Below are 14,505 nucleotides of genomic sequence, written 5' to 3'. Positions count from 1 at the left end.
CTGATTTCCCTTCTCTCCTTGAGACTCCATCAGACATGCTGCAGCATGCCTTTGCTGATGTTGAGAAAGTCTCCTCTCCCTTCTCTCTTGAGACTGTATTTGACATGCTGCAGCATGTGTTTGGAAAGTGTCATGTCCCTTCTCTCCTTGAGACTCCATCAGACGTGCTGCAGCATGCCTTTGCTGATCTTGAGAAAGTCTCATGTTCTGTATCTCTTGAGACTCTTGCCTTTGGTTTTCTGCACTCCTCCTTGCTCTATAGGTGTTTCTGGAGAGATTACATTTTTTCTTTGGTGGCATAATTTTTTCAAAATTTTGAACATAGAAAAAGTATACATTAATCTCTATTTTGTAAGCAGTTGTATGTATGTAGTATGTCTGTATTTTTGTATGCAGTGTAAATTAACCAAATATAAGCAAATTGTAACTTCCTTGCAACTTTGCAACTGCTGCAATAATTATGAACTGTTAATTGAATGGTAGATGTGTATTTTGATATACCTTGGACCTGCCACCTAATTGTTTTTTGTCAAAAGTTTCACCTCCAGCCATTCTTGTCACATGTATATGTATGTGTGTGTTTAATAACATACATAGGCGTAGGAGTGGCTGTGTGGTAAGTAGCTTGCTTACCAACCACAAGGTTCCGGGTTCAGTCCCACTGCATGGCACCTTAGGCAAATGTCTTCTACTATAGCCTCAGGCTGACCAAAGCCTTGTGAGTGGATTTGGTAGACAGAAACTGAAAGAAGCCCATTGAGATCTATTTTAAAACGGGGGCCACATTTTTCATTAATGTTTTACGTAGTGTTTTTGGTACGGAAAGACTTTCAAACTTCGTATACTTATCTATTTTGTGTTATAGAACAGAAAAATATTTTTGTATTCGAATTTATTTCATGTAAAAAATTGTCTTATTTCGATAATTTCAACCAATCACTGACAAGTATTCAGTTGTTTATATTTACTCTTTTGGGTGATTAAACAACGTAAAGCGTAATCTCCATACCTTCGTTTTATTTGCTTTTTTCATTTTAAATTTGCTTTAACCCTAACCCTAACCCTAACCCTAGGGTTAGGGTTAGGGTTAGGGTTAATTGTTTCAGAATCGTTTGTTTATGTAGTCGGCACTTAATGTATATCGGCTGAATGGACGTCAGTGATTGGTTGAAATTACAGAAATACGACAACTTTCACATGGAATAACTTATGGATTTCTGTTTTTTTTAAGAAGACTAAGAGAAAAAGATGTTTTATATGACACATTCTACCAGTGTTCCAAGTTTCAAAGTGTTTCGTTAATGAAAAATGTGGCCCCCGTTTTAAAAAAGATCCGCCCATCGTATATATGTATATATATATATATATATATATATGTGTGTGTGTGTGTGTATTTGTTTATGTATATGTTTGTGTGTCTGTGTTTGTCCCTCCAACATCGCTTGACAACCGATGCTGGTGTGTTTACGTCCCGTAACTTAACGGTTTGGCAAAAGAGACTGATAGAATAAGTACTAGGCTTACAAAGAATAAGTCCTGGGGTCAGTTAGCTCGACTAAAAAAAGGCGGTGCTCCAGCATGGCTGCAATCACACACACACACATACAAAATGTAATGATACACACACATACACTCTCACATACAGTCACATATAGTAAGAGAGACACAAAAAGACATACATTCACACATGTCAGTCGTCACATGTGTATATGTATGTGTAGATGTAGCTGTCTGTTTAATGACGTACCTAACACAGAAACACACACACATAGTCAGAGACATACACATTCATACACCCACACACATATACTCACAGGCACATACACACTCATATACAAAATGTGATGTCATCGTGGTATAAAATGTCCTTTACTATCTCATACATATTAAACACACACACACACTCAGACACATACACACTTATATACTAGCACATAAACACTCATATACAAAAGGTGATGTTGTCGTCAAACACGGAAACACACATGCACGCTCATACACTCGCACTCATACACTGACAGACACATACATACTCATATGTAGAATGTGATGTCATGGTCATGGTATAAAATATCCTGTACTATATTTGACTATAGAAAGATTATCTCTATAAAAGGTTATGTTGTTTTAATGGAAATGAAAACAAATTACATTTTGACACTCGGGTGTGATACTATTACCTTGTAAAATTTGATTTGATATGGTGGAGCCATTTGAGAATGCATTGGAAACAGACAAACAGAGAGACAAAGAATTTTATATGTATAGATGACAATAATAAGTGAGTTGCATGTGTTATTTTATATATCAATACAGTAATGGCAATTATGTAATACACAAGGCTTTGGTTGGCACAGAGCTGTAATGAAAGAGAATTGCCCAATGTGTCACACAATGGGACTGAACCCAAGGCGACATGGTTGGAAAGCAAACTTCTCAACCACATAGCCATGCCCATAAAGGACAGATACATTTTGGATAATATACTCCTTGATACAATATGCTTAACCAAAAGGTGGGATGTTTACAGTGAGAAGACCTTTGATTTTAATATTTACTCGACCAACACAACAACTAACAATGCTACACCATACAGGGTATTCCAGAATGAACTATCTGTTTCAATGAAATTGAGCAAATTTTAAAAAAACAGACAAAAATTATACAGTTATAAACTAAATTCAAAATTTATACACTTTTAACACATATCAAATAGGATAAACATAAATAAAAGTGAGTTAAAAAAATTATACATTAATCTCTATTTTGTAAACAGTTGCATGTCTTTATTATTGTATGCAGTGTAAATGAACCAAATATAAGCAAATTAACAAACTAGAAGCACATGTACGAACTGCTAGTTTAATGATAAATGCCACAATAATTATCTATATATATAAAAATGAGAATGTGTGTCTGTCTGTGTGTGTGTGTGTGAATCCCTAAAACTCGAGAACTACGCAACCAATTTCATTCAAATTTTACAGATGCCTTACTTAGGGTTCCAGTTGTGTTTTAGTCCAAAAAAATTTTTAACTTCTTGCAGAGTTCGAGCCCACGGCAACATAATATCTCCTCCACTATTTAAGTATTACGTGTCAAAAGTGAAACAAATACACTCATGTCAAATATTTTCACTTTCAAAATGAAACTATTCCACCAACTGAAACAATCACATTTCGATACTGTAATGACAGATACTTTCAGAGAGAGAGAGAGAGATGTATATGTATATATATAGATGTATATGTACACGTATATGTATAGATATATATATACATATAGATCTATATGCATACATGTATATATATATATATATATATATATATATATATATATATATATATATACATATGTGTAGATGTATATATATATAGATGTACATGTAATATGTACACATATATACATATATATACATGCATACAGATATCTATACATATATACACCCATCACACACATACACATGCACACAAACACACACATTAGTAATTTGTTTTCTTATCCAAAACTACGTCAAAAGTACTGAATGGATCTTTATGAAATTTGGAAATTATATTCTATGCATAACGGCCATAACTCCCATGAAAATTCATATATTTTTGATGTTGATGAAATTTTAACCCGAACATAACAGATGAGCATTATTTGTAATTCAACGGTACAACAGTGTAAGACTACCCTTTCAGATATACTTACATTGTGATTTTGCAATGTGGTGCATAAATTGTCAAGTAAATGAGACGCATCTTTGTCTCCACTGATTCACTTGCAAAGTGTTGAGTAAAATTATTTCGTTGCAAACCTCCTTTGAGTCTTTTTATTATCATTGCGACACACATAGTCCCCAGTTGGTAACATTGATTTCAAGGCCTTCCCAGATGAGAGACTGGTTGTTCTAAGACATTTATCGATTGTAAATTTTGTCTGCAATTTGGAAATTATATTCTATGCATAACGGCCATAACTCCCATGAAAATTCATATATTTTTGATGTTGATGAAATTTTAACCCGAACATAACAGATGAGCACTGTCTGTAGCTGGTCTTCTCTTGGAAGAGCCCTGCTTCTCACATGGACAACTGTATGTTAGCTGCTCAAGAGTGGGCAGCAAAAAAAACCTATTTGCATATGCTCCACAAGGGAAAACAAGGAACATTGTTTACAACGAGGTGTTATAATCACAACAGCAAGAAAGTATGTACATGATCACCTTCTTTTACGAAACTTCATTGACTTTCATATATTTATATTGATATACATATATATACGTGTGTTTGGGTGTGTATATATATATCTATATATAAAGATGAGAATGTGTGTCTGTGTGAATCCCTAAAACTCGAGAACTACACAACCCTCTTTTACAAACCCAGTGAAAATGCATATATTTCATATGTCAAAGAAATTCAAGCAATACATATAACACCAAAGTTAAAAACATTCCCAACAATTCCACAATCCCCAACCTCCAGAGCTATTGAAGAAACTGTTATCATCAACTGACCAAGACTCCTAACATTTGCAAAACAAAATTAGACAATACGACGCTGTACTACAGATGACATCATTTGGAACCACAAGAGATTTAACTGAGGCAGCATTCATCCAAACTTTCAAGATCCAACCTCAGATTTATCATCGCATTGTCTCTCTACTACCTCTGTCAAATGAATCACCAAAATTGGCCTTTCATTATTTATAATCTGTACCTGTTTGTGTGGTTACGAAATAAAATACACAAAACGTGTTTCTGAATTACGTGTATTTACTTTATATACATATGAGTTGAAAACTTTCTTCTAGCATTCCACTTAATGTCTATGTTCCATGCTGGCATGGATTGGAGAGTTATTAATGTAGAAATATTGTATCGTAGCTACTAACAGTTGAAGGTTGCGTAGTCTAGACAGCGTTTTTAGATTTCATTATTCTCTTTAACTCGGGCAATGCCGGGTATTTATGCTAGTTATAGATAAATTTCTTAATATATATATATATATATTAAGCACATATATTAAATATTAATTTAAAGATTAATATGTAACTGTAAATATCTTACAGCCTTGCAACTGCTGCAATAATTATTAACTGGTAATTGAACGGTAAATGTGTAAAATGAGATGATCTTAGTGTTATCACATTAGAATTAAAAGTGAAAGAATAAAAGTGAAACAATATTATATCACACAAGTTTAGTCACTGGCTCAGCACCTATGTTTGTGTTCTTCATTCCAAAATAAAAAAATACATACTTCCAATATGGGACTTCGTCCATGTGCATATATGTGTAGGTGTCAGGGGGATGGGTAGTGCGCAAAAAAACTATTTACGGAAATGTACTCATAAAAATTCTATTAAAATAAGTTATCTTTATATGCCATGTTTGCAATTCTCCATATAAATGAAAGGAAAGTGTGTATCAAATGAAATTAAAATCCTGGTTCAGTGACAGATCGGTGAAGTTAGTAAAGTTTTAAGCTTTTTTGGTAACAACTTATTCTCTCTTCTAATTAAATATTGAAACAGAAAATGCCACCCTCTCTTTTGCAAGAGAAATTAATTTTGGTGGTAAGGACTAAACCTCTTGTTTCATTATCACAATTAAAAAGCATTTACCTTTAATTAAAAAAAAAGAGGTGGTGTCATAGATGTATGACGGAGAATTATTCAATATCATGTTTGCTTCTATCAGAATCATTTACCTTTAAAGCAAAAAAACAAAACTGACATATACTTTCTCTGTTCATTTGCATAAGCTGTAGAAGTTGTGCATGCGCACACACAAACACAGAAATTTTCCAGACATTTAGCTGTGAATTTTACTAGTTCATTTTCAGTTTTAGATAACAGGATGGGGTGGCAAGGGGTGTATGGATCAGTTTTGGAGTTCTTCATTGAAAATTTGAAATTAAAAATTGTTTTTTCCATATTCTTAATCTCAATATTTTTCCCCATAGATTGAAAATAAAAATTTGAGAAAAAGTTAAAAATTTAAAATTTGGTGGCCGGGTGAGAACATGCAGAAGGGTCGTGGGGTGGGGGTTTATAGCCTCCTATATGGGCAAGGGCTAAAATTTGTCCCCGCTCCAGAACCTTCCCTGAGTAATGTAAAACCTTCATGCCAAATTTGTTACAGATTGATCCAGCGGTTTGGCCATGCATAGAGGAAATTTATAGATATAGAACAGGGCAAACTGTAGCCCTTTGTGGGGTTCTGTGTGACCAGCGGAAGCCTGCAGCAAATTAGGAAAAAAAATCAATAAATTTTTGTGAAAGTCAACATGTTTGTGCTTGAACCTAGGCTAATTTTTTCAGTGCCACCCCATTTTCCACTGGTTACATACTTTTTGCGCATGCATATGATATTGTGCATGTGCAGTTATTGTTGATAGTCACCTGCACAACAACGTGATCTCTCCACCCTACAAATAATGCCTCCTAAAAAATGTAAAATTGAGGATGAGTGCCATGCATTTAATGAAGAATGGATACACAAGTATTTCTTCATCAGTTCTAAGAATAAAGCAGAGACAACTGCTGTGTTAAAGGTGTACAATTTGAAGTGGCACTATCAAACAAAACATGGGGATCTTGGACATAACATAACCAATGAAGAACAGAAGAAAAAGGCTGTGGAATATGTTGCAAAATTGAACAAGCAACAAACTCTATTTAAGAAGCAATCATCAATTTACAATACTGCGTTGAAGGCAAGTTTTATGGTGGCATACCAAATTTCAAGACATAACAAACCATTCTCAGATGGCGAGTTAATAAAACAATGCATAATGGATTGTGCAAGTGTTGTATACCCAGAAATGAAAGGTAGATTCAAACACATTTCATTATCAAGGAGGACTGTCATGTGACACAGAAATAATCAGTGAGGAATTGACTCAACAGCTGGGGGATGCAAGTATAGATTTTGTATGTTATTCATTAGCAGCTGATGTTTTTGAAAAGTTGAATTAGCTAAATGTGAAATTGCAGAGAAAGGAACATTTGACTCATGAAATATTTAAGCATATCAAATCTTTTCAAGCAAAATTATCCTTGTTTTCAAGGCAAGCAAGTGAGGACAAGTTCACCCATTTTTCATTGTTGGGAAAGGAGAAAGTGCCTGCAAATGTGTGTTCAAAAATTAAAGATCAATTGAGAAGTTTGACTGAAGAGTTTCAAATAAGGTTTGAGGATTTCAGACAGATTGAACTTAAATTCAACTTATTAACTTCTTTTTCTGCTGATATTGATGCAGCACCTGATGAATTACAGCTTGAATTGATAGACATTTCAATCAGATCATTCATTGAAGGAACTCTTTCACTCCCTACCATTAGTAGAGTTTTACAAGTCACTCTCTTTTCAATGCTTTCTGTGTTTAAGAAATTCTGGTGCCAGATTATTCTTTATTTTTGGTTTCCCTTACATCTGTGAACAGAGTTTTTCCTGCATGAAGATAAATAAGTCCAAGAACAGGTCCATGGTGTCAGACACAAACTCAAATGCTGTAATGAGAGTTTCTACCAGTGACCTTGTGCCAGACTTCAAAAGAATTGTAAAGCAGAATTGTGACCAGAAACATTTACCCCATCAAATTGCTTGTGCTGGATTATGAATTTGTTTGTTTTTATTAACCATGATGTCTGTATGTTTCATTATTCTAAAGTGCACCACATGATTTTAAAAGGTGTGGCCCTTTGATTTTCATGGTCCACTGATGTGGCCCTTACTCTGAAAAGTTTACCCACCACTGATAACATTGATAACAAAGAGGAGAGTGGAGATTTTATTCACATCCCAAAACTTCTTTATTTAAATGTTTTCTACAGCATATACATCTAACCTACATGTGTTTCGACTGCAGTGACTGCACATTGCATTGTATGCAATTATGCATTCTAGTCATTGCAATTTTGTCAAGTATCTTTTTCTAAGTTTTAGTACTATATAATGGACTATTGTGGATAACCAGCATCTGAACCAATTTGAGAGACAATACAGTATCCACCAGGATAACTTATCCCTTTTATATTTTCTCTCTCCCACTCTCTCTCTCTCTCTCTCTCTCTCTCTCTCTCTCTCTCTCTCCCCCTCCCTCCTCTCTCTCTTTCTCTCTCTCTCTACGCGCACGCCTACATACACGTACATACACAGTCGCATACACATGCACACACACACACACAAAATAACACACATACCTGGCACACATCCTTACGCTCTCACACACATACGCACGCACACACACATACACATGCACACACGCACACACACCTCTCACATACACAATACTCACTCACATACACAACACACACACACGCACGAAAACATACACAATATACACAGACACGCACGCACAAAAAATATACACACACGGACACATACAGACACACATAAACACACACGCGCATACACACACACGCACCCGTACCTAACACTCACAACCCCTCCCACACACACACGCACACACCCACATACATACAATAGCAAACGCTCGCACACACGTACACAGCAACGCACATATGCACAACATACACATACACACAAACACACACAAAAACATACACATACACACACGCGCACGTACAAAATACACACACACACGCACACGTACCCAACACCTACAACCCCACACAAACACACACACGAACACACATACTCAATAACTGCCTGCTGACCCACCACTAACTATTATTGTCCATAAGCACCCACTAACTATTCCTGCTACTAATTCCTTCCACTACGTCACACACACACAAACACACATACACACTAACAGATAAACCACCAAACCATGTACACACACACACACACACATACATACGCACGCACACGTTCTGTTATCACACACACACTCGCAGACTCTCGCGCACGCACAGATATTCACCTCCCTTTTCACTCTCCTGTCTTAGAAAGAACTTTACCCCCACCACCTCCTCTTCCGGTCCTTTCACAATGTAACCTCGTGGGCATCGGTGCCATTTTGCTCTTCCTCCGGTTTTCCATTCTCCGAACTTTCTGTCTTTCCGACGAAGGGTTCCGCCCGAAACATCATACTCTCTCTCCTTCCTTTCCTGAGCGTCCAATAACACTATCCGTATCACATCCTCACTTTGTTGTTTTTTGTGTTTTTTGAACCTATATATATATATATATATATATATATATATGTAATGGACTTTGTTCAGTTTCCACTCACTAAATCCACTTTCAAGGCTTCAGTTAACCTGAGACTATAGCAGAAGACTCCTGTCTACGGTGCCAAGGCAACTTTAAATTGTGAAGCATTGTCAAAATGGGGATGTTTGAATATTGAAAGCTATTCTAAAAATAGGTTTCAAATTTTGGCACAAGGCCAGCAGTTTCGAGAATTGGGGTAAGTCGATTACATCAACCCGAGTGTTCAGCTGATACTTATTTTATCAACCCTGAAAGGATGAAAGACAAAGTTATCCTTGGCAGCATTTGAACTCAAAACATAAAGACAGGTTCAACATGCCCACAATTTGGCCAGCTTGCTACCTTAACTATTTTCTAAATATCAATTTCATTTCAAATTTTGGCAAAAAGCCAGCAACTTTGGTGGAGGGGTTAAGTCAATTACATCAACCTTGAAAGGATGAAAGGCAAAGTCAACCTCAGTGGAATTTGAACTCATGGACGAAATACTGTTAAGCATTTTGCCTAGCATGTTAACGATTCTATCAGCTTGCTGCCTTAACTATTTTCTAAATATTACTCTTTTACTTGTTTCAGTCATTTGACTGCAGCCATGCTGGAGCACCGCCTTTAGTCAAGCAAATCGACCCCCAGGACTTATTCTTTGCAAGCCTATTCTATCGGTCTCTTTTGCCGAACCGCTAAGTTACGGGGACGTAAACACACCAGCATCGGTTGTCAAGCGATGGTGGGGGGACAAACACAGACACACAAACATATATATATATACATATATACGACGGGCTTATTTCAACAGAAATACATTTGACTGCAGCCATGCTGGAGCACCACCTTAAAGAGTTTTAGTTGAAGAAATCAGTCCCAGGACTTATTCTTTGAAAATCTAGTATTCATTCTGTTGGTCTCTTTTGCCAAAACACTAGGTTATGAGAACATAAACACACCAATACCGGTTGTCAAGAGGTGATGGGGGACAAACACAGACATAAAGACACACACACACATGTGGATATATATATATATACTCACACACACACACATTATATATATATACAGATACACAATGGGCTTCTTTCAGTTTCCATCTACTAAATCCACTCACAAGGTTTTGGTCAGCCTGGGGCTATGGAAGAAGACACTTGCTCAAGATGCCATGCAGTGTGACTGAACCCAGAACCATATAGTTGGTAAGCAAGCTTCTTACCACACAGCCACACTTGTATATCAATGTACCAATGTTTGTATTTTGTTTACAAATAAACATTTTGTATGAGGACAGAAGTTAATTCTGCTATCATTAATCTTTTTGACTCACTCTTTATAACTCTTTTGCTACCAACTCACATGAAACCGTCCCTAGTTCTATGATATAAACTTGTTTTTCATGTTAATTTGTTCTTAATACCAGCTTAATAATAACAAAATTATTTTACTAAATTCTTCATTATTTTCAAAAGTAATTCAAATAAAATTAGTATGTTTCAACAGAAATATGGTAACAAAAGGATTAAGGTAATCTAAATTGAAGCCTTCCATCAAAATTTTATGTTAATTTGTTTCAAGTACCAGCTTAATAATGATAAAATAATTTTACAAAATTTTCCATTATTTTCAAAATTAATTGAAGCAAAAGCATTGTATTTCAACAGAAATATAGTAATGAAAGAGTTAAAGTGACCTGTTAACTGTTTAGGAACCACCATTTACTGGTTCAGTACTTTGGATATTTTTGTTCCAGTCTATTCTATGATCGCATTGTTTCCCTATACTAAGTAGATTTATTATCAGATACTTTAGGCTGTTGTTATCGTTATCAAGTTACTATGTATCTAAAGCTACATTGTCCAATAAGTGTGATTTGAGAAAAATTTTGCTGTTATTTCTAGTAAGTCAAATGACCATGTAGAAGATACCCCCATTCTTCTAATATTGTTTGTGATGGTAAAATTATGAATCTCCTTATATTCTTTATTTCTTTCTCTCTCATTATTTTTTTACTACAGATTGCTCCTTACTTTTTCCTCTTCATGTGTTGTGCATCCTATCGAATCCACTCCATCTATGTGCTTCGTCTCTTCAATGACCCAATTGCCATGTTGCTTTTCTTTATCTCTGTTTCCCTTTTCATCAGAGACTACTGGGGTCTTGGATGTTTATTCTACAGGTTTGTATTACTATATTATCTTCCCATTGGTTCTCATCAAATTTTGGTTTTGCTTGGGAAAACTAATTATAAAGTAAAAGTAAGATGTTGAAGCTATTTTTCTTATTCAATGAAATTCTTTTTTGTCAACTTCTTGATGTTTTACATCATCATCGTCATCATCATCATCATCATCATCGGTTAACGTCCGCTTTCCATGGTGGCATGGGTTGGACGGTTTGACTGAGGACTAGTAAACCAGAGGCTGCACCAGGCTCAATCTGATCTGGCAAAGTTTCTACAGCTGGATGCCCTTCCAAACACCAACCACTCTGAGAGTGTAGTGGGTGCTTTTTACATGCCACCAGAATGAGGGTTCGTGCAGCGACCACACTCAGAAGGTGTATTTACGTGCTACGTGCAAGGGAGCCAGTCCAGCGGCACTGGCAACGACCACACTCGAATGTTGTTTTTCACGTGCCAGTAAGGCGACGCTGGTAATGATCATGCTCAAATGGTGCTTTTCACATGTCACCAGCACAGGAGCCAATCCGTGACCCTAGCAATGATCACGCTCAGATATGCTTCTTTTAACGTTCCACTGGCACAAGTGCCAATCAGGTGGTACTGTCATCGGCCACATCAGCGATTTTGATTTGTTTACACTTGCCTCAATAGGTCTTCGCAAGCAAAGTTCATTGTCCAATGAATGAGGGGTACTCATAAGTGGACCGGTTACACCCCACATCCGGATGTGCTTTTAATGTTCCACTGGCATGAGTGCCAATCAGGTGGTACTGTTGTCGGCCACATCAGCAATTTCGATTTTGATTTCACTTGTCTCAATAGGTCTTCACAGGCAAGGTTTATTGTCCAATGAATGAGGGGTATTCATAAATGGGCTGGTTACACCCACTGGCATCGGCCACGGGCTATGGTCTCACTTGGCTTGTTGGGTCTTCTCAAGCACAGCATATCTCCAAAGGTTTCGGTCACTACTCATTGCCTCGGTAAGGCCCAATGTTCAAAGGTCGTGCTTCACCACCTTATCCCAGGATTTCCTGAGTCTACCTCTTCCACAGGTTCCCTCAACTGCTAGGGTGTGACACTTTTTCACACAACTGTCCTCATTCATTCGCAACACAACCATACCAGTGCAGTCGTCTCTCTTGCACACCACATCTGATGCTTCTTAAATCCAGCTTTTCTCTCAGGGTGCTTACACTCTGTTGTGTATGCACACTGATATTTCACATCCAGCGGAGGATACTGGCTTCATTCCTTGCAAGCTTACGCATGTCCTCAGCAGTCACGGCCCATGTTTCACTACCATGTAGCATGACTGTTTGCACACATGCTTCATACAGTCTACCTTTTACTCTGAGTGAGAGCCCTTTGTCACCAGCAGAGGTAGGAGCTCTCTGGACTTTGCCCAGGCTATTCTTATTCTAGCAGCTACACTTTCACCCCTGCTACTGACTTGGTTACCTAGGTAATGGAAGCTATCGACTACTTCTAGTTTTTCTCCCTGGAATGTGACAGAAGCTGTTCTCTGCACATTTTCTGTGTTTATAGCACCTGAGCATTTGCCACATACAAAAACTATCTTCCCAGTTAGCCTCCCTCACAGTACTGATAATATATGCAGGAAGAATTAAATCTATATGTGAACAAATAATAAAGTGAGATCACAGGCAAATTGATAGAAAAAAAGGACTTTGTATGGAGCAGATGCACAGCGCTAGTTAGCAGCAATAATACCCATAGAATAAATAAATTCTTTTAAATGCTCAGAAAGTGCCACTGAAGTATTGGGTCATCCCATAAATAATGCAGTTTTTTTTATACTGCTTTTATCTTTCAAAATTAAGATAAACAAAGTTCTTTTTTAATCTAAAATATACTCTCCTTCATTGTTTACAATGCTCTTCTGTCTATCTGGTAGACTTGCAAGTCCCCTCTTCTAAAATCCATTTGTCCACAATGAAATATTCTCTTCCAGTAATATTCTGACCTCATCTACAGAATTCGTATTTTTTCTGCCTAAATGATTTTGAAGACTGCGGAATAAATAATAATCAGATGGGGGCAATGTCCAGTGAATATGGTGGGTGGGGCATCGTTTCCCATTCAAACTGCTCCAGCCTTTAGAATGTCATCCTCGCTGTATGTGACCTAACATTATCCTGATAGATGAACACTTTTCGTCTTCAAACGAAAGGTGGTCGTTTTCCTTCTAACGCTCACTTAAGCCAGTCAAGTTGCTCGCAGTAGATCTCCTTTGTTATCATTTAGTTTGGGTTTAAAAGTTCAAAGTGGACTAAACCTTTCATACCCCACAAACAGATAACAACACCTTACGTGGTTGAAGACCTTCTTTAGCTTGGGGTGCCAGTGTTTCTCCTTTTCCTACCCACTGTCTTCGATGCTTCACATTTTTATAGGTAACCTATTTCTCGTCATCAGTCACTATTCAATCCAAAAAAGGTTCATTCATGAGACTTGACAGTAAAGAAGAACACACATTCATTCTCTGCACATAATTAGACTCAAAAAAACCCATTGATCCAATTTACTGACTTTTCTGATGGCACACAGGTGTTGATGAATGGTTGAATGACCAAATCTAAGCTTCTCTGCTAGTTCCTCAACAGTTGTAGTGGAAGTTTGTTCCACCAAGGTTTGCAGGACATCCTCATCAAGCTCTACAGATCTTCCAGGTTGTAGTTTCCGGCTTGAAATTTCTGGAATCACTGTTGAAACTGGCTTACACTTATTGTCCGATCACCATATACTGCATTAATATTCCTTGCACTTTCTGTTGCGCTATTGCCTTTATTGACGGCAATAAAGCAAATATGCTCATAAAGCAAAATATGCCGAATATGCTCCTTTGTCACTTCCATTACAGCTTTGAAAAATAACTGTTAAAATCGAACTGCACTCTTCAAAACTTACACTAAGAATAAGTACAAGGTAAAATTACTACCTGCTTTTATAGCAAGTTGATGCAGGCAGTTTATTCCATCCCCTTCCAACTTTTAGTTCATACAATTGAAAAAAAATGTATTATTTATGGGGTGACCCTATAGTTAACAGCTTTTGTTTCCTATGTGATCAAAAGTGGAAGTAGGTATTCCAAAAGTATAGTAACCAGTTGTAAAACAAGTTGCAGAACAAGTTG

At 36.8% G+C, this 14,505-nt stretch overlaps 1 protein-coding gene across 1 annotated transcript in view; it reads left to right on the top strand.

The window, feature by feature from the left end:
- LOC106874294 (dol-P-Man:Man(5)GlcNAc(2)-PP-Dol alpha-1,3-mannosyltransferase) overlaps positions 1-14,505 on the top strand; it is a 38,286-nt gene that overhangs the window by 13,329 nt on the left and 10,452 nt on the right. The window contains exon 4 of the mRNA XM_052970613.2: positions 11,182-11,342. Coding sequence (XP_052826573.1) covers positions 11,182-11,342 — 161 coding nt within the window. The remainder of the gene's footprint in view (positions 1-11,181; positions 11,343-14,505) is intronic.

This window comes from Octopus bimaculoides, chromosome 9, assembly GCF_046866305.1.
Source record: "Octopus bimaculoides isolate indiv1 chromosome 9, ASM4686630v1, whole genome shotgun sequence".
NCBI lineage: Eukaryota > Metazoa > Mollusca > Cephalopoda > Octopoda > Octopodidae > Octopus > Octopus bimaculoides.
This window is presented reverse-complemented; position numbering and strand designations above follow the sequence as displayed.